Source organism: Oryzias melastigma, linkage group LG19, assembly GCF_002922805.2.
Source record: "Oryzias melastigma strain HK-1 linkage group LG19, ASM292280v2, whole genome shotgun sequence".
NCBI lineage: Eukaryota > Metazoa > Chordata > Actinopteri > Beloniformes > Adrianichthyidae > Oryzias > Oryzias melastigma.
This window is the reverse complement of record NC_050530.1, coordinates 12359089-12380615: the sequence shown is the minus strand read 5'-3', so window position 1 is coordinate 12380615 and position 21527 is coordinate 12359089. Positions and strand designations below refer to the sequence as shown.

At 38.7% G+C, this 21527-nt stretch overlaps 2 protein-coding genes across 2 annotated transcripts in view; one reads left to right on the top strand and one right to left on the bottom strand.

Annotated features, from left to right (window-relative positions):
- Nucleotides 1–1632: 1632 nt before the first annotated feature.
- Nucleotides 1633–20902, bottom strand: LOC112154266 (phospholysine phosphohistidine inorganic pyrophosphate phosphatase). Its single transcript, XM_024285077.2, has 7 exons — nucleotides 20542–20902; nucleotides 20253–20440; nucleotides 20019–20172; nucleotides 19868–19931; nucleotides 19700–19792; nucleotides 19456–19547; nucleotides 1633–2247 (listed from the first exon to the last, which is right to left on the bottom strand). Exons 1-7 carry the CDS (start codon nucleotides 20691–20693, stop codon nucleotides 2151–2153), a joined length of 840 nt encoding a protein of 279 aa, XP_024140845.1. The 5' UTR covers nucleotides 20694–20902; the 3' UTR covers nucleotides 1633–2150.
- A 160-nt stretch (nucleotides 20903–21062) lies between these two features.
- oat (ornithine aminotransferase) overlaps nucleotides 21063–21527 on the top strand; it is a 7134-nt gene continuing 6669 nt past the window's right edge. Inside the window, exon 1 of the mRNA XM_024285075.2 lies at nucleotides 21063–21199. The gene's annotated coding sequence lies outside the window, so the exon portion shown is untranslated. The remainder of the gene's footprint in view (nucleotides 21200–21527) is intronic.

The window sequence follows — 21527 nt, the reverse complement described above, 5'->3', positions numbered from 1 at the left end:
CCAAAAGGAGGCGCAAGTTTTTGTCACGGCTAACTGTGTATTTAGGTGCTGCAGGTGTGTGGTCAGCTGACCCAACGCTTCCTGTCAAACAGGAAGAAGAAAAAGAGCGGAGATGAAAGTTCAAGGTAGCACACAGCTGGCAGTTGTTAAGGCGGGTGAACGCAGGTGTTTCGAGAGCAGCAGTGTGTCAAAAAAAGGAGCTGAATCCAAACATGACACACAAACGTGGATGAACTTTGGCAGCAGCGAACATGAAGGCAAACGCTCGTTTTGTCAGTAAAAAAAAGATGGAATTTTTAGATAAACATTGGATAGAAAACTCAAAACTTCCTTAAAGATCTTTAGTAAATATCTTTCAATCACAGAGGCGCGTTCTCCTGAGTCCGAGTACAGTCAATCCCCTTAAAATTAAGTGTTTCTCCCTCAAATGGCTCATTTTTTATGATTTTACAACTTAATTTGGGACCCTTTAACCAATTTTCTAATGCAAAACTTGTACCTAAGTCTCAGTTTCTAATCGACACTCTTCAAAAACGAATACGCCCATAAAAAGTAAGTACTCAAACTCAGATGTAAGAGAGGCACAAAGGTCACAAACTGATGCACAAATGTGTAACAACTTCAATCGCTCAGCGATCTGACAATCTGTCAATAAGTCCTGTGACATATTACATGTCCAGACAAGTCTTGGAGGGGAAAAAAAAAAAAAAAAAGAGGAACAGTTCATGTACTGCACACCGGTAGGAACATTTTTAATTTGTAACTTGTGTGAATCAGGTTGATGACCTCGCAGCAGGCCATGGAGGTGTGGGTTAGAGCCGAGGAACCTGCCAAGCAGAGGTGCTTAACGCGGTGCAAGGCAAGGACGCTGCAAAGAAGCTGGCTAAAGCCAAGCAAAGTCACCCGAGAGCAGTCAAATGTAAGTTTAATAGCTGGATACGTGGCCAACAGGCAGTAACAGGACGCAGAAAACACAGTCAAACATTGTGTTGGGAAAACGGAGTAGCAGCTGCTAGCACTTTGCAGCAACACATTAATATTTATTTCTGAAAAAGAGCAGCACGACCGACTCAAGACATACTTCTGTAATTCTCTGTAACATTTCATTGCCTCTAATTGCCCAATAACATTTAAGCTTGTGTGTCAGCTAATGGTGAAATGAACCAGAAAGACCTCAATGGATCACTTGGCAGTGGGGCTTTTGTTCTTGTTGAATGTATTGGCTGCAGAGGAACCTCGGAGGCAGCAGTTGAGAATGGGTTGCTTTCCGCCCCACTTCCAGAAGGCCGCGCTCATCCAGCTGGCACGGCGAAGCGCAGAAACCAATTCTCCTCTGTCCTTTTATCCCAAACTTTGGGCAAGCTGATGAGAGGACGTCGACAATACAGCTATGACACGGCAGAAGAAGCTTACAGTGAAGTAAAATAAGCAGGAGAGCCCCCCCTCATCCATCCACCCTCTTTCTTTTTTCTCTCAGAGCTGGACATTATTTATCGCCTCGGCTGTGTTCTGCATTTATCATCCCCATCAGACCAGCCCACTTCCCATTTCCAGAGATATGTTGCCAAACTTTCCCCCAAACTTCCAGCTTTTCGGCGACGATGACTCAGTCCAGGATAACACACACACACATTAGTGAAATAACTTTATTTTAGACTCTAATATTATTCTTACATTGAGTTTCCTCAAATAAACCCGACTCACATTTAATAACTAAACGTACACAGCTGTGTCGCCCTCGCGTAGCAGGTAGTCTGAGCGGCATTACTTTCCTCATAACTGTCAATCAGCAGCTGGTTGCAGGCACATGTGTGTCAGCTTGAGGTATCTTATCTATGCGAGTCACGCACCGACAAACGCGCAGTGCAACTGTAAAGCATTCACAGCTATCTCTTGCAGACCCGAATCAAATTTTAGTAGAGTTAGTGAGGCGGTGTATGTGGAGCAGCAGATGGCTGCGTTTGACATTGCAGTGAGTTGTAATAGTTTATACAGGATCTACTGTATATGGAAAGTTCTGTTCAATTCTTGCGATGTTTGGACAGTTTTGTGTGAAATTACCCAAACACGGAGCCCACTTCCCATCTGAAACAACACTTTTATGAGCTACAGGAGTGAACGGAGAGTCCTGGGCGTCCGTTGCTGTGGATTTAGTGTAATCTCTGACTCAGGATCATGTCCACAGCCTGGGCCAGGTTGTCCACAGTACCGTCAGCTTTTACTGTTGGGTGTTTCTCATCACTGGGCCTGTAGAACAAAAAAACAAAAAAACAAAAGTGTGAAGAGGCAACCTTGATCCTACTAAATACATGATACAGAATGAACAAACTGGAGTAAAAGAAGGATATGTTGAGAAAACCTACAGATAAAAAACAACCAAAAAACACATGTCAAAGTCAAGACCCGGGGGCTGGATCCGGCCCTGCAGATCATTTTATTTTATTGTTATTAATGGACCTATGTTATCTTGAGCACATTCTAACTTCTATAATTTTGACAAAATATATTTTTAGAGAGAGTAAATTTTATTCTGGAACAATATTCCTGCCTTTTTATTATTCATAATTATAGTAAAAAGTTACAGTTTTAAAGTTTTCAAAATTGGTATTCTGCTAGGTTTTAAAATATTTTGGCATTTACTAAGATTTTTAGGCTATTTTGGAGTTTAGCTAATATTTCAGCTACATGCGAGCTTTTTGGTTAATTTTTGGCTTTTTTTTTTTACTTTTTTTAGGCTATTGTGGAGTTTATTTTTTCACCTACATTCGGCTAACCCAAGGGTTTTTTTGTAGTTTTTTGGTTAATTTGGCGTTCAGCAAATATTTTAGCTGATTATCAGCTTCAGCATTTTCAGCTATTAGTGTAAACATTTTCAGCTATCACCTTCAGCATTAGCATCTTCAGTGGCCAAATTCAGCCTACAGCCTTCACACTAGCATTATCGCAGGTAATAATAATTGTTTAAAAGTAACAGTTTTAAAGTTTTAAAAAATTAGTTTTAGTGTGTTCAAGAAATGTTTATCCTGTTCAGCCCGCGACCGAAGATGTTTTTTTTGGGATTTTGGCACCTGTGCGATTGAGTTTGACTAATAATATGTATATGTTGTACTAATAAAATGCTAATAATGTTATTCTTCAATAACTAATAATATATTGTAGATATTTTTATTAAATGTTTTTATCATCCATAAACATGTATGTTTACCTGAGGAAATTTACCGTTACAGTTGCTAAAAGCTATGCAGGTTTTTAAAAATAGAACTGCATCTCTTGTCAAGCAAACTTGAAATTGAAATTGAAACCAAAGATCTAAATTTTAAACTGAACTACAACCTGGAAATGAGAAAAACAGTTATTGCAAGTTTTGAATCGAATCTGCACAGTAGAAACTGTATCAACTGATATTATATAGGATATTTTCTTTATATAATGTTACAAGATTTCAGTTTAAGAGTTTCTGCCGGGTCATATTCTCTTATTTGTGTTTTTGTCCACTGTGTTGTAAATTCACCGGTGTTCTTGTCATCTTTGTGGTTAGTGAACATTTGTTTATCCCTCCACCATCGTGGTTTATGAATTTTGAGCTAACAAATTGTTTTGAGTGTATTAAAATATGTAGTGCCGTTATTAATGACTACACCTCTAGTCTTTGGTTTTCTAAGTTTAAATAATGTCTTGTGATTTGCTAAAATGCAACTTTGAAAAAGATGATGCTGGAGTTCTAACATTTTCTTTTAGTAACTTCTTTCCTATGAGGACTGTTATGGTACGTTAATACCAGCATGTTGAGCGTTTTTCTAAATATGCTAATTTAGTGCATCAGTGACACATTTCAGTTTTATTATGTTCCAGTTTAAAATTGATTGACCTTTTGAGCTAAAACAATTTGTGTATGTATATTTTTCATTATATTCCAGCTCATCAGTTCTCAAAGATTTTTGGATGCGTTTACTTTAAGGAGATTTGGTTCAAAACGTTAAAAATATCTCAGTGGTAGAGCTTTTGACTTCACATCAAGACGTTTCAGATTCAATTCAAGAGAGCATTTGTGAGCAACAGTTTGATTTAATCTCAAGCAAAGTCAAAGTTTGCTTTGAAGACGCTTCTGGAGAAGAACAGAGAAGGTTTGTAGGTCTAAACATTGTCTTTGACAGAGACAAGAGAAAGGAGCTGTTGTATGTTGGAGTTCCTTAGGACAAGCTAAAAGATGTGTGAGATGTGTTGTTGGTGTTACAGAAGAGTTGAAGGTGGACTGCATCAAGAATCTGTTTGTTTGTGGTGGTGGTTGACAGATAAGGTTAGAAAGACATCTCTGTGGAGCATCACGTTTGCAGATGACACTGTGATTTATAGTGAGAGCAGGTGGAGGAACATATAGGGAGGTGGAGGTTTGTTATGAAGAGGAGATGAATGAAGGTCAGCTGCAGACAGAGAGTATGTGTGGGTAAACTAGAGGAATTCAAGTGGAACGGTGGCGTTACAGGAAGCAGAGGTCAAGAAGGTGGAGGACTTTTTTTTAGGGTCACCAGTCCAGAGCAACAGAGAGTGTGGGAAAGAGGTGAAGAGGCATACGCAAGCAGGTTGGAACAGGTGGAGGAATTACAATTTGGGAGTTGTTTCATCATTGTTATGGAAAGACCTGAAACATATTAGCTGGAGTTTTACTTCTAAGGATGTGTTTTAGAAATAACTGCTCATGTTTCTGTTCGCCTTTCTACTCCATTTCAGAGCAAATCTGCATGAAACACCACATAACCAAAAACACCTGTCGCACAGCTACAATCAACACGTCATTTACCATTTTTACAGTGACAGAATGGTGAAGTGGAGTTGTGATGTGAAGACAGGAGCAGAAAACCTTGTACGCCAGATACAAGTGTAGAAATGTATCCTTTTGGTCTGACCAAATACTGTAAAAATACCTTAACGAAATGGGGCTCAACTATGAAGATTTTCTTTCTAGAGTTTTGCTTATTTTGTACACATGCCACATTTGTTTAACTATTAATAGTAAAAGCAGCTCAACATTGAACCTATGACCTCAACTCTTTCAAATACATATACTCAGCCCCTGATTGCATTCTATAACTTTTTTAAGCTTTTCTCAAAGATTTATTTCAACTAGAGTTCATACTTTGGGAAAGTCAAGTAGTAACAGTATAAAAATTGATGGAGGACTAGACAAGACATGGACTAACACTGGCTATCTGCTCACTGACTGCTGCCTTTGTTTTCTGTTACCAGTCCATAGATGGATGCAGATATAGCTGTTGAATCAGCTGCCCGCGGTAGTGTAATCCGTTTGCAGTGGCGTCGGGCCCAAGCAGACTTACAGGACCGTTTCCCTCTCCATCAAATCAAAAGACATTGACACCCTCCTCCTTCATTCAACCATAGAACTCCCCAGGAGTCCTGCTCATTTTTGAAGTGGAGCTTATAGACACCCCTCCCCAGACCGCCCTCTGTTCCCCAGTCACGGGACGGAGCTCCAGATGGGACTCTTTGTCTTGCCCTGGGTGTGCGGCGCACACCGCCATTAATCCTGCCTTCTGAGAGGCTTCATAGGACCATGGCAAATATTTGTGAGCCGCCCAAGTGTAGCGAAAGAAAAGAAGAGGCCGGGGGGGGTTTGAATGCTGAAGCCACGTTGACTACGGGGAAGCGGTGCCATGTGTTTACGCATGTCTGTCAGCTGCCAGCACTTGGGTTATGTGAGCTGGACCGCTAATGGTTGGTGTGTTGTGTCTCCTGTGCTGGGTTACTCCCGCACCCTTCTATGCCTGAGGACGGATTGCGTTCACACACGTTTGTAAAGAGGCATGAACACACAAGTAACTTGGCCACATGGCTTTTGTGTTTCCAGCAGAGGAGCCAACACTGTCTCCCTTACCTGACGCTCACCACCCCCGTTTGCCTTCAGATACGCCTGCATGTATGCTTTTGTGTGTGATGTATCCATTTTGCTCCTTTCCTACAGCCGCCATAAATAATGGAGCAGTAACCAGGTCAATGTGACCATGCAAAATTCAGCACAATGCATCTAGTGTTACCAGTAAAGTAATCTGCAGCTTGCTGTGTGTCCTTCAGGTCAATGCAATATCAATACACATGAAGAGATAGGTTCGGCCCTGGAGTCTGATTGACACCGCGCAGCCTTCATGTGGGGATGAGGTCAACCATGAGGCAAGAAGTGGGCAGCAGCCAAGAATTCTGTTCCACGCAGCTGCTGCTCTACTGAAAGAGGAAAAGGCTTCACTAGAAAGTTGGTTAATGATCACAGGGTTGGAGTTGAGGTAGTTCTGTGGATTTTTAATCCTCTTGGCCTCATCAAACTGAAGTTCAGTGTTTTAACTCAATGTTGCCAGAGGAAGGATGGATGAATCATTTGTAATAATTCTGATTGATGATTAGGCAGGTAATAAAAAAACATGGCTTCAGCATTGATGTGAAACATTAAAATGAGGGTATTTTCCATCAAGGTTTTCTAGGTTACGACTCTGGATGTAGAGACGGACAAACCCCACCAACTCTAGAGAGGAACTTTTGTACTTTCCAAGATATTGAAAAATGTTCTTCAATTCCTCTCCGATCTTCCCCCAGAACATTTGTTTGAAGTGGAGACACATTCATGTGACCAATTAGACTCATTTTAAAACTATTTTTTTAGCATTGGCATTTTATCCAATGGAGTGTCCAGACGGAATTGGTTGGAGGTTTGAGATCTTTATAAGCCATGCTAGTGGTCACCCCAATTGAGAATCCTGCCATGCCACCACACAGGTGGTAAATCATAAATAAGCTATTTTAGTGACATTTTAGTGTTGTCCAACAGTGCTTTCTAAATTTGAGTTATTCAAGAGTTTAAGGATTCTTTTTATTTATTAAACTTAATCCAAAAGTAGTGGGCCAGATGGAGAAATGGCTTACTTTACACACCATAACTTATTTTTTTGATGATCTCTGTTTTTTGTTATAAGAACACAGTTTTTGCTGTTTGTATATCCCATTGCATTAAGTTTGACAAAAACGTTTTCCTGTAAAACACATACTTATGACAATTTTTTGACCAAATTTCTTTTGCCAAAATAAAAAAAGATAAAAATTTGAAAAGAATATTTGCGTTTCATTTTTGATTTGTTTCCAACTGTGAATAGACTAAGCATTGATTAGTTAAGAAAACAATTGAGTATTTATGGTCCACAATATTACTTCTTAATGATAAAGATTTTCTAAACTGAAATTTTCTTATATTGTCAGGTTCTGGACCAAACATGATGACAGTTGCGATATATATCACAAGACATGTATCGGGATACATATATCATCACATTCTTGCCAATACACATCTCTATCAGGGATATAAGTGAGCTGACCTGGTTTCTGTTACTTTCATTTTTAAACAAGCTTCAGTGTAGAAGTCAATAGGTTGCCATTTACATGGCATCCAAAAATATTGAAGCATTTTATTTTGAAAACCCTGATCAACAAGTCCCATCTAGAATATGAAGTTTCGTTCTTTTTTTTTAATCCAAAAAGCATGAAAATTATTGGAATTTCTGATACATGAAATTTTAATTCATCTAAAGTTGTGGTTTAATACCGTTTCTTTCTTCAGAGAAAAAGAAAACTCCCCTCTGTACTATTATACTGAACTTTTTTTTTTGAGTATTATAAAAGCTACAAACTGTTTTATGTTACCTCTTTGAATCCCACAAACAAATATATGTGCCAACAATGAATTCAAATGACCTTTTCATGTTACCTTAAAACACGTCCCCTAAATCTTACAGCACCGACAACATAGCGGAGAATAAAAGAGCTATACAAGTTTCACACAAAGTGGGTATCAAATAAATACCATTCAGGTAATATAAGAATATACTAGCTTAGAGTGTCATATGGATAGATATATAACCCTCCACTTGCCTCTATAAAACATGGAGACACTGTTTTGTGAGCAGACTGTCTCCATGAAAAGAAACTGGATAGGGGTGACTCATAAAACGAGCACACGTGTGTGAAAGTCAGCTGTGCTGCAGAGACATACCGATGAGCTTTGACTCAAAACTAAAGGAAATGGAGCTATTTAAAATGACATTTAAACAACTTGATCTTTTTTTTAAATAAATACTGTCAAAGTAGTCCAACTAAAGCATAAAAGGGCGTTGACCTTTCTACTGGTTAATGCTTAAGACGAAACAGTGTGAAGAAAGACACGTATGTGCAGGGGGAAGTGTCACATATTTGTCCAGTTTCATTTTATGCTTCTCCCTTAACCTCCTCACCCCCTTTTTTTTCTTTTTGCTGGTTGAAGCTTTTGGTTGACAGACTGCAAATGGAGCAGAAAACGCATACATGAGGGTAAAGACGATCGTTAGAAACCCTGTCAACAGTGCATGACTTGGAGAGGTGGAAATGTCCCCAAGATTAATCAAACCAGAGTTTGTTCTCCTGTTCAAAGGCAGCAAACTTTATTCCCCCCCATTAAAGAAAGAAAAAAAACCAAGGGTTTGAATTGAACTTTAAGGGCCAGTTTTAGGCCCATCTAATTGGCGACAGATTGCTCCCTTCCCACAAAAACCCAACTGCTTGCTGATTCAGGAACCATGTGCAGCTCACTGTGTTGTTGCACTGACCCAAGCAAACAGTTCAGGTTCACTAGAGTTAGAAGTCAGGCTGTGTACTTACCTTATCTTCCCTTTGCTTTGGTCCAAGCACTACTCTTGTAGCTAATGAGTTTGCAGTAATGCTACTTTGAATGTGTGGACAGTTCAAGGCTGCATTGGTTCACTTTCATTTACAAACAATACATTTATTTTCAAGGGACTTTTGCAAGATGTAAAATACAAAATCAAAAGATTTGGACAAATCCAAAAGGTTTCCATGGTAATAGTATGTGTTATTAATTATGTGGTTGAGTTTACTTTTTACTATGTTCATTTCGGTAATACTTAATGCGCGTTGGATGGCTCAGTTTTTATGAGGTGCTAAGAGGATGAAGCCACCTCAGATTACATACTTGAGTTTGAAGAATCACACAGTTTAAAAGGAAGAGGAAGCTACGTGTTTTACACCTTCGTTAAATATTAACTCATAAGTAGACCTGTTTGGTAGATCAATAAAAAACAGTTTTATGTCTAGGTAAAGTGCTATACTTGTATAGTGCTTTTCTACCCAAAGTCCCATTCATCCAAACACATTTACACTGGTGCCATCACCATTGTCTTACCCAGAGACACTTCCACCTATGAATAGGTAAGGCGGGAACTGAATCCGCAATCTGCTGATCAGAGGTCAAGTGCTCTACTTCTGCACAATATATGGAAGTAATGGTAATTGTGGCGGAAGCCTTTATTTTTTATAGATTTCAAGAAATTGCTAAAACTTCTGGCATTTCAAAAAATTCTAAGAATGACTTCAATCCCTGAGCTCCAAGTATGGATTCTGTTATGGAATGTCCACACCGGGCTCGGAAAGCTGCATTTGAGCTACTAAAGAAATATCTATGTAAGCAAGCACAAATATGCGTTTGGCACTTCTGTGTTTAAAACTTTATTGTTCACATGTTGCTACCATAGACTGTATATGGAGAGAACTGGACTGATTTTCCCAAATTGAAAGTACCCGCTGGTCCCAGAAAGTTAAAATCCCATAGACTTCCACTGAGAAATAAACAGCTATTACTCAGTCTTATTGTTTGTTAGAATAATAATTCTTGCTTTAACATGTTCTTGCTAAACCTATTTTTTTTCATGACACATTTTCTTTATCTCAAGTTATAAACTGGCCAATCAGATGCCTCAGTAACAGCATTGGTGCCCGCTGACCCCCACCTCCAACGTCCGAATCTTTTGATTGACAGATTCTCCCTGAGCCCACTTTCAGTGGAAGGGGTGTGGCTTTCCAACAAGCTCACTCCTGATTAGCGAGAGTAGTTACAATAGGAATGATGACTTGGATCAATCACTGCTTACTAACATCATCTGGTCCCAAAATGGAAAAATTCGTATTGTGGAAAAATGGTGATTGAATTTACTTAATTTTGTTAGACTGGATGTAAGGCATTTTCTATGGGTGACGTCCGTGTTTTGTCCATCTCTTTACATGTCAATGGTCGTTACTTAAGTCAGTTTGTGGGTTCTATGTATCAAATCCACTCGAACTCCTCTTGCGAAAAGTTAAACCAGTTGAACTTTGACCAATCAGGGACCAATCGTTTGAAAATTGATCATTAGGGAGAAATTAATAATGACTGTTTGTAGCCAACCGGAATTATACAACAGAGTCTTTCTAATATAGGAATAGAGCTGGGAAAGAAAAAGCCTGACAAGATTTGCACCATTCACACATGCTGGGTGTTTATGTAGCTTTAGACAGGTTTGCTAGTCCTCAACTTTGAATAAACTTTAAAGAAAGCAGCTGATTTTAGTCTGATTTACAGATTCTTAAGTTAAAGCGAGAGCCTTTAACCACTTGTTTAGAGAAGCAGGAATTCCCAGGTTGAGGTTCACCAACACGCTGACTAAAGGCAGCAAACATGAAAGCTTGAATTGATGAGCCTCCTCTCCCTCAGCTCACATCACCAAAAGCTGCACCGCTTCGAGTGTTTTTCAAAGCCAGATGCCATCTGGCCACACAAGAATCCCATTTATAAAAGCCACTGAAAAGAAGTCAGTCACTCGACCCCCCTATTTTTTTATGCCAGACTTCCATCTAGCAATAAAGCAAACCTGGAGGGAAACATGACTTGATGATATCTATTGCCTTCGTGACACACAACGCTAACACGAGACAAAGCTTTCTCTCCTCGCCCTCCAGTTGTTTGTGGCTTCACAGTTTAATTGGCCCTGGTGTGAGTTTTGGGCTCCTAGATTTTAAATTACAAAGAAAATCCCGAGAATAAACACCATAATCGGCTTTACTTTCCATATTTTGATTTTTGTTTGAGCTAAAATTAACAAGACGTGAGTGAGAGCTCTAAGATTAGGCAGCTGCAGTTTTGTTTGAGAGACGGCTCAACGGAATAATGGGAAAACACCATGTTTTGTGAGTGTTGTGGCAACAGAAACGACAGATACTAAGTCAGAGCTCCTCGCTATCTGTGTCTACTGTCACACCGCCGTGCAAAAGGCTGTGTCATGTTGACTCATAATCAGCAAACAGCTGCAGAGCGGATTTCCAAACTTCACCCAGATTAACCGTTCGTTTTAGAGCTGGACTCAAAGGGGATTCCCTGGTTGGAGTGTGAAGAACCCCTCGATTCTTTTGAAATTCGTCTTGCTATTAAGGAAAAAACCTCATCTGAGAGCAAGTTTTGCACTTGTTTAGAAAAAAAAAAACACTGAGAAAGATGTCATAACAACCCACTGGAAACTTTCTGCCACAAACACCTCTAAAAAAACAAATAAATCTGGCCTACTTTAAGACTAAGTTTTTACCCCCATAGCTACACTTACAAAAAGACCTTTCAATGATCCGCACTTCATACATGTTTTCATTTGACCCAGTTCCTCACAAAAGGAGGACCTTCACGTGACCCCCGTCTAACCACATCCTAACAGCTCAGCATGGCATTATTAAGAGTGCATCTGAGCAGTCTTGTGACGACTTACCGCTGAATCATCACATAGGAAAGGCTTTGACGTTGTGCAACCATGCACACAAATGACTCTGCAGACGCAAAACCGAACGCAAGAAAGGTTTTCCCAACATGATCGGGTTTGAAACTGTGAACAATCGTGCACGTAAAGAACAGCGCCGAAGTCCATCCTGCTGTTAGTGGGGCTTCGCTTTACTTCACTCTCACGCTTCCTTCTTTCATTTCTTCATCTTCATGTGTGGAAAAAGAGCTGCAGAGGGACTCCTTTAGAAAAAAGCTCAGGTTCATGATTAATACTGGCTCCTAATGAACTGCAGCTTTTAGAGGCCGGGAGAACTGTCACCTCGGGGTGATGAAGGATGGAAGGCCAGACATGGGCAACCATACATGCGGCTAACGATATGCTTGTGAATCAGGAATCATTACTCAAAGATGGGAGAGTGTGGAGCTTTATCCAGTAGTTTTGCACATTAATGACCCACTTCAAGGAAAATTTGATTTTTCTAATGATGGAGGACATATATATATAAAAAATTAAACCCATAATTGTGGTCCACAAATAAAATGATCTGGAGGGCCGGATATAATTAACTGGCGGGCCGGATCAGGACCCCAGGCCTTTACTTTGACATGCGAGTTACATATTACTAAAAAAAATAAAGTCAGAGAAAGGTAATTCGTTTTTTTTTTTCCAGAGAATAGCTGAAAACATACTTTTTTGTTTTATATTGCGATATATATTGTGATATAAAAGAATTTATATCGTGATATCGAATTTTTTCCATGTCGCCCAGCACGACTCAGACGTGAATTTATCAATTACTAGTACCACTCTGCAGAAACTACCCATTTATTTTGGGTAAAAGCAGCATAATCATAATTGATGGACCACAGGAAACACTTAAAATAGATCAAAAGATGATCAGAGTGGGACTTTTAAGTCCAAAATATGCGTGGAATATGAGAGGAAGCTGAAGTTTAACTTAGAAAAATAACAAGTTTGAGGAAAAGATGTCAAAAATGTATAAAAAATCCCACTGGGATTGGAACCAGAGGTGTTCCAACACATACAGCCCCGGGCCTTTCCAGCCCAACAACACAGATGTTAAGCTCCACCCCCCCAAAAAAACAAAAAAACATTGAAAAATCAACAAACTCAAAACGTTAAGGAATACATATCTAATATAGGAGGACTAACAGCAATAAAACACAGAAAAACAAACTGAAAAACCCAACAATGAATACAAATCAGTTCAAATGTAACCACATTTTTAATTTTGTTAAATGTATTGCTAATAAAGAGATTCAAATAATTATTATTTTTAAGGTGTTGCGAGATAGGAAATAAAATAAAATAAGTCATTTAAGGTTGCTGAACAAAGCACTCCCACATGTGCACAAATCTCCTTCAGACTGATGTGTTTCTGGTGAAAATAGTTTAGGAAGCTGACGTTATTTTAAGGTTCGAACGCACTTAAATGACACTCCTTGTGCAACTGTTTTGACTGGTGTCAGCCTGAGGCAATGTAGGGAACTCAACGCTGACATGAACACAAAAGCGGAAGGCTGGAACTAACAACCAGGAAAGACGTCCAAATGACAAAAACAAGCTTTCATGTGTTATCTATTAAACAAAAGAAACTAGAGGGAAATCCAGCAGACTATGCAATACGTATTTTCCTATTTACCTTGCAAATATCTCGCTGAGCCCAAACTGCTGGGAGACAAAGGGGATGCAGAGATCAAAATGAACACAATTTATGATCAAAAATAAAGTAGACGCTCACATGTGTGTTATATATTTGACTTGGAGTCAACAAAAGCACCGAACGGTTGTTAGAAACCAGCATGGCCTTCATATTCCTAAAGGAAATCTATAATGTCCAAAAAAAAAAAAAAACACACACAAAATGAAGAAGGTTTGATATGACAAGTTTCTGACAGCTTCTGCCGAGGCGAGAGCTCTGAGATAACTTTGTTTCCTTCCCACACAGACAAAACTAATGTGGTAACACTGGTTAGCACAGGGTGTGGGACGGTGCTGATGTGCTTAACACCAGCAGGCCTGCAATCTTGCAGTCTTGAGGCTCCAATGTGGCAAAAGTGTGAACTAGACTGACGCTGACAAAGCAAAACTGTGTGACCTGCAAATGAAGTGCAAATACATGTGCACCTGGCAAGGAGAAATGTTAGGAAGGAATAGGTTAACATCAAACTGCAAAAAATAAAAAATAATTCCCAAACTAATGAGCTTCCACTTGCAACCATAGCTGCCGACGTCACAGGACACCCGGAAGACACTGATATAAAATACAGTAGGCGCCCCAGAGGCGACTTCTTCTTAAAATGTAAGAGAGACGAGGTGGAGCGCAGAAGACACGGCCACCCCGTCCAGGTTCAGTGTCACAGGTCTGCCAAGAACAAAGGCCGTCCGTAATCAGCGCCGTCTTGGGTTCTGTCTAATGTCTGCTCTATTCACCGCAGCTGAGATTCGATTCCAGCAGATGGGAAAACCAATCGGCTTTCTGCACACACCTCACAGTCTGTAAATCTCGTTGCTTTGGAGCAGAGGTCTGCAACCTTTAACACTTTAAAGAGCCTGGTTCTCACCGACCAACCCAGTGAGAGTCACACTTAACATTGTACAAAAATACACAATACTTATGTTTTTGTGGAAACTCCTTTGTGCAATACCTGAAATAGAAATAATATTATATATATTTTTTATTTTATAAATAACATCTTTACTTTGGACAGAAACACATAGAAGTTCCTTTCAAAATAAGTGTCAAAACAGGACAATTGAAAATGCACAAAGTCAAACATGAATATGAACTAACATGTTGGTGCATACATAATGCTGAGCAGATACACTATTATTAATGCTTTAAAATACATTAAATAAGGCTGATGCACGAAACTTTACACAGTAATTAATAAAAGTGTCTGTTAATACTTAATTTCATTGTTATTTTATGCTTAAATATGCATTATTTGACTGGCGACCTGTCCATGGTGTACCCCGCCTTCGCCCCTCAGTAGCCGGGATAAGCTCCGGCACCCCCGCGACCCCGAAAGGGAAGAAGCGGACAAGAAGAATGAATGAATATGCATTATTTTAATATTAATAAAGGGACTCTTAAAGTTTCAATCAGCTATTTTGTCATTTTTTTCAAGTTTAGATGAACTTTTCTAGCTAATGTCGAGTTTTTTGTAATAAAACTAGACAAATTCTCCTCACTTCTGTCCCTATCTGGTCCCTGATGATCATCTGGAGCCTCTTTTTGCGGCATCTTCTCAAAAAGTTAAACTTTAGCACTAAAAAAACCCAACAAAAACAAGAAAAAAAGAATACTCAGAATGCCACATCCTCTGCACTCTAGTCGCACATCCTTCTCTGTCTTTGATTAGAGTCAACAGTTACAGTGAATATTTGCATAGTGATCCCCCCCATCATGGAAGGAAGTACGCGTACTAACAGATGCTATTCATTTCCCAAGTGCATTTGTGTGTTTTTGCATAGTATAACAGCCCAACTGATAAGGCTTGTTAACCTCTGAACTTCACACTACACACCTTTACAGCATTAATGCAGTGGAAAAAAGGCAGTGCATTGTTAGTTTATTACATATTACACAGAGTTATCTGCCTCATCGACGGGTTTGTTCCGTTTCTGTGCCAGCAAACAAATTATTTTTAGGAAAAAGTCCAACAGGTGTGCACGCATACTTCTTTATTTTACATCGTATGAATGGATAGCAGATTATTTTTGTATTTATATTGATGATAACGTTTTATTTTTAAAAATATGCCTAAAAAGGTGATGCTAAATCCAGTAAATAGACTCTGTTAATGCACTTTTACTGCATTAAGAGACTATAGAACTTAAGCGTAAGTCAGTGAAGAGAGATGAGTTCTCAACTGGGATTTAAAATGATGGATATTTTGTGCAGCTCTGATCTGTTGAGGCAGGTCATTCCACTGTATGTTGTGCAATTAGCTCCTAAAATTAAATCTAATTGTAGAAAAGTCGTTTCTTTGCCGTTTGTTAACCGTAGGAGCAGTTTATTGTTTGTCTCGCTGCTGTGAAAGCGTTTGCAGAGCTCCCTGACAGATGAAGCTGCTGGCCCTCATTCAGAAATACCGAACAGTACGACGTGGTGACCTCACGAGAAGAGGAACTCCACATTTACAACAAATAGTTGCACAATGGAGGGAAATTTGAAGTGTCTTTAAAAAATTTAAGTGCAGTTGGAGTTCTATAAAGAATAAAACTGGAGCACCTGATTACAGGTAACAAGGATGTCCCACAAAAACCTGCTTGAAAGGTCAAACTCTGGCTTAAATTTTACCAACAGAACTTCCACTCTCTGAGGTTCTGCTAAGTGAAAATCAGTTTGTAATTTTAGGGTGATCAGGACGAGTGAAACAGTTGTGCATTTATTTTCTAAACCATCACAAATATGATGCATCTTCGATCTTACGGCTAAAAAATAAGCAATTTAAGTTAAAAAATGTCCTGCTTTATCACTGCAAATACAATATTTTGTATTCATTTCAATCATTGTTCCACCCAAAATGGATAAAACACAGTTATACATCTATCCTTATACAACCAGACCAGCTGAGAGATTCTCCATCAGATGAGTAGACTTCCTGCAGTTAAAAAGAAAAAAAAAATATTTCCTTCGCTAGAGAGAGTTTATGAGTGTCTGAGAAGACAATAAACTCCAAAAATCCTTGTGGTATTTTGCTTTTTTATAATCCCCATTAGCTTCCTTACTTCTTACTAGCATTCTTTACATTCTTTTCCCAGCTGGGAGCTACAAACTTACTTAAGGAATGAATGACCAGAGATTTATAAAAACAGGAAAACATAATGTAAAAAAAAAAAGTATTTATTCTGAGTTCTCTTCAGAGTTAATCAAATCATACTCCCTTAAGCATTGTAAATTTGTTTTTGCTGAGACCTAAAATACAAAAAAGGAAACGATGTGAGGATCTGAGACATTTAAAAAAAATGTGGCCACTAATGAACAGAAAAATCAAAGTAGTGAAACACAGAAAACAGAAGCAGCAACTTTTCATTTGAATCATTCTCTGCTAAATGAGCGACATCACTACATTTTGCACATAAAGCGCCGGTTTGATCGCCGCCACTGAAGCTTCTCTGACTTTAAAGAGGTTTTTTTTCTTTTGTTACATGTTTTGAACAGCTGTAGTTTAACTCTTGCAGAGTCATCAAACAGTGAAGTGTGAACATCTTCTTCATTTATGACGTCTCTTTTCACAGTTTTGTGATGAGTTTACAGGAGTAAAAAATGTTTTTTTGTGTGTTTTTGCACAAACCACTAAAAAGACTTAACAGAACACAGGAAGATCAAGACTACCAAAACTCTCAGCTCCTCTACTGTTTCCTGCTCAACAGCCTGTCAAGTGAAAAGCATTTTACTAAAAGCAGAGATGATTTGATTTGTATCCTTCCCCTTTCCTGTCTTGTCGCCAGCTCTGCTGTATTTAAAGGCGCCTTTTTTCCCCCCGAGGCCTGATGGGAACTTCAGGTCTGCACAGCATCTGGTTGACTTGGAAACAGCTGTGTTTTCACAGATTCTACTGACGGTTTACAGCAGCGCCGAGCGGGCCCGGGTTCTCTGGACCTGTTCGGCTAAACAGTTTGAACCCCCGTCCCACTGAGACCGGATTCCTGACACACTATCTGGTCTCTAAGTCACGGCTGTGTCTGTGTCTCGTGAGAGATCCTTAACTTTATGAGCTGCTTCAGGACACAAACTTACTCTACTGACACGTTTTTGTTTCCAGTTTGCCAACAACAGTCTTCTGTTGTGACTCCCACACGATGATGGCGAATTAGCAACGCAAAAGAGGTCAGGCTGCAAGAAATTCATAACAAAAATCCAACAATGAATGAATTCTTTCTCCACCGTTTCTCATGTCAGCTTCAACACCTCAAAGATGATGAAAATTGTGTTTTTAAAATGTTCTTGTGCACACATATAAATAAAATTCTCTTTAAATTTGCATTTTTGATTATTAGTTTTGCTCAAATTGATGTGAATCAGAAGCAAATGTTTGAAAAAGAGCATATTTGTGTCAGAAAATGTGCTTAGTGGGCTACAAGTTTCCTGATCCGCTCCATTCGCCATTTTTGTTGCACCTGTAATGTTAGTTTGGAGTGTGAGGGGCTGTAAGCTACTGGGAAAGTGTGTAAAGAGAGAACTCCCAGTAATTGATAAACTTCGGATGCTATGCAGAAACTATGTCATAAAAAAAAAAACCAATAAAAGTTTTTTGATTAGGGCTAAAAACAGTATAACCGTAACCAAAAGACCACTTGGACTCATTTCTTTTTGTTTTCCCGGTCTGAATCACTGTGCAGGTGGGGTTTGAAAGCAGCATATCTGGAGGGTTACCTCCACAAGAACATACATGTCAGGCCGCTTCGCAAACACGCACACCCTCACTCTCCTGCCTGGGAGCTGCACCGACACAGTGGAGCTCCGTCGGGGTATCGATGTGCTTTGTGTGACGGGATTAAAGATGACTGATGCTGGAGCAGATTACTCAGCAACTACTGAAGTCACGTGACACAATCTGTCTGGAATAAAAAAAAAAAAAAAAGAGTAAAAGGCTTAATTTGATTAAACCGATTGAAGACGGTTGGCCCGGTCAGCTCGTTTTTGGGATGAATTGGCTTAGATTCAATATTGGCTTTTTAGTTTCTGAGGTAAATTATCTGAATTACCTAAAAAATTGAGCCAAATCAGAGGGAAAATGTAGTGTTAGTCCAAAAAAAAAAGTGTGTTTTTTCCAAACAGAATTTTAGATAAAGTAAAAATTAAGTACTTATAAATTTAAATGCAACAAACTTGTTTTTGTGTGTTTGGATGCTAAACTTGGCAGCTAATTAGAAAGCAGAATTTCAGAAAACTGCATTTTTTCTTTTAACGGTTAATACTAATAACAATAATATATTGCAATTCAACAAAATGAATTGAAACTAGCTTAGCAAACCACGATAGCAAATTTATTTCTGCAAATTGTATCATTTTTATCTTAATGTCAACATTTAAAATTTCAGCAACTGCTTTAGCAAATTGGGCTATTCTAATCCAAATTAGGCTTATTTTTTTTTCTTTTTGCTGATATCAGGTTCTCTCTGAGCTGCACGGCAAGTGCAAAACTAGAAAAGACCCAGGACTTCCCCTCCACGAGTCTAAATATAAAAAGTCAGAGCAAGGCAGAATCACATGCAGAAATACACATTAAAAAGATCCGCATATGGTTTTAAATGCATTATAGTTTAAAAAAAAAAAATTTTCCCAGCCCAGTAAAGACTCTGTTTTCCTCAAAGCGACATGTTAAAAATAAGTCGGCATGTGTTTTTGCAATTACACTCCAGGAACCAGTAATATCCAGATTTGAGATCGTAAATCCTTTGGTGACTATAACCTTGTGTCAGTGAGTGGAGAGGATGAAGCTATTTTTGGATGATTCCCTATCTACTAAATAAATCTGGTCGAGCGCAGAATGTGGTCAATGGCTCACAGGAAGTTATTTGGAAAGAAAAAAAAAAAAAGCTTAAATCTTAAAGTGATGTACAAGTCTGCCCTCTTGTGGTCAAACTAAAAAATGCATGTCAAATGTGCTTCTTTGTCCTTAAATGACTTTATTTGGATTTTAAAATGTGTTCAAATATAATTCAGTAATTTTTCTGAACAAAATTTAGAAGCATTTAACTGTGACCCTTTATTAGTGTTTTTATAAAAATAAGTAATAAAGTAATGTTGCACCACAAATGGACTTTACTTGCAATAAAAAGATTTTTTTACACTGACCTGTATTTTCCTGTCCTAACTTGCACACCTTTCATTCCACACCTTTGAGCTCCACCTACATCATTTACAAGATCATCTCCGATCATCAGCACCTGAAATCGACAATAAAAAATATGTTTAAACTGTTTATTTTTATGCAAAAAACATTACCGCTAATATGGGACAATAAAACTGTTTTTTATTGACTTATAAGGATAAATTGTGCAAAAATGATAGCATATTCTTCTTAATTGTTGATACATACTTCATGTGGTTGAAGTCCCATGTCATTTAGAACACTCTGGAAGAATGTTGGGGATGGTTTTCCAATGACTTCCGCCTTTAAATCACATGCATACTAAAAACAAAATTAAAATATATATTGTGAATATTTGTCTGTACAATTCTTCAACAATGAGTGAACCTACGGTACCTCGAGGGCCTTCATGTAAACACCAACATCTAATTTCAAGCCATCCGTCTCTTTGTAGTAACGGCTGAAAAGAGAAAAAATTAACTAAAAAATATTTTATTGAGGTTACTAAACCATTTGTAATCTACCCATACTAAAGCATAGTACTGACCCTTGACCGAGAGAGAATAGCACTGGCTTTTCCAAGCCTATAAGGACAGTGAACGCCTCATTTAGGTTCTTGTAAGAAAAGTTTTCAGCTGCATCTCCGATGATAACACAGTTTGGGTTTGACTTGTCAACTCCATCAAACTCATCGAGAAGTCCTGTAAAAAAGAAATACATAATTTAAATGTGTCACTACATGCATGCTGGGATTGGGAGTTATAAATATGAACTGCAGTACCGTCATGCACCAGCAGGTGGGGTCGTAAACCTCTTTCCTTGAGGACTGCTATGGCTGCAGGAGCAGGAGGAAAGACCTCAGACACTGAAATGTCGAAGCCTAGTCTCTGAAGTTTACCAACAAACTTCTCCCTGGTTGCTTGAGTCTCGTTGGTGCAAAAACGCAATTGCAGGTCAGATTCTTTAAGCCTGATAATGGCAGGAACACCGCGTCAGCGTAAACAAACAGTTATTTTACTTCAATTTAAAAGTATAAAACGACATTTAAAATGCCTCCAAAAATCACTCACTTCTTCACAGCTGCAGCGGAGCCAGAAATAGCAACACCATCCCCCTCACCGCTGTCATACAACACTCCACACAAGTCCAAAATGACACCTTTCAAACTCTTTGCACACTCAGGCCAGCCTGTGGCAGCCATATTAGAATGCTGAATGCGCATGCGTAAACCGAGGTCACGGGAGTTCACGGACTGTCGGACAAAAAAAAATCAAGAAGGACCGAAAGAGATGTACGTGCACAAAATACAAATAAAAATAAACAAATACAATATATCTACAATGGGACAAATATCGAGGAAATAACTCAAAAGAAAAGTATTATTGTAATTATAGAGTGTGTGGGTATATGACCCAACATGTGTTAATTCTGTTTTTTAAGCTAATGTTATTTGTTAAAACGTGTCACAAACGCACATAGACTGTATATAATGCAAACGCACCAACATTTTTTTTTGCCAGAACCCCAAATTCACCGCAAAATACACAACAGTCAAAGTTTAGCTTCAAAATATACATATACATATAAAAAAAAAAAGACGACCCGTCTTTTTTACATGTTGCTCCATCGGGGGCGTGTCCTGTGACGTGTACAGCGGCGAGTCTTCTAAATTCGGAGCAGCAGACAGTTCTATGTAATCCGCAAGCGTACACGTGAGTAAAAAGACCGGTAAGTACCACCCGAATGGATGTTAATACCAATATTAGGCTTTAGATAATGTTTTTATCCTAAAATGTGTTTTATTTATTTGTTTTCATCAAATGTTTTTCTCAATTTCGCGAGTAAAAAAATAGAATTGATATACATTTTTAAGCTAGCAGCATATATTAGCTTTCCGGTTAAACCAGAAACGATGCTCCTCTTGAGATGTTTGTATCTTTTAAACGATTTTTTTGTTTTGATTTAACGTGTTTTTACTTATTTCCAGCTATAATGGTTGAATAATATATGCAATTGTCGCCAGAGACTGATTTGTCTGCTCTGGGAACAGTGTTGC

Bases quoted from the DNA above. Each gene is read 5' to 3' on its own strand.
- LOC112154266 (XM_024285077.2), bottom strand. From the start codon at position 20,693: ATGCGCATTCAGCATTCTAATATGGCTGCCACAGGCTGGCCTGAGTGT. The intron at 20,441-20,541 runs GTGAGTGATTTT...TGCCATTATCAG, and splicing joins TCCGCTGCAGCTGTGAAGAA to GCTTAAAGAATCTGACCTGC. The intron at 19,793-19,867 runs GTACCGTAGGTT...TTTTGTTTTTAG, and splicing joins TTTACATGAAGGCCCTCGAG to TATGCATGTGATTTAAAGGC.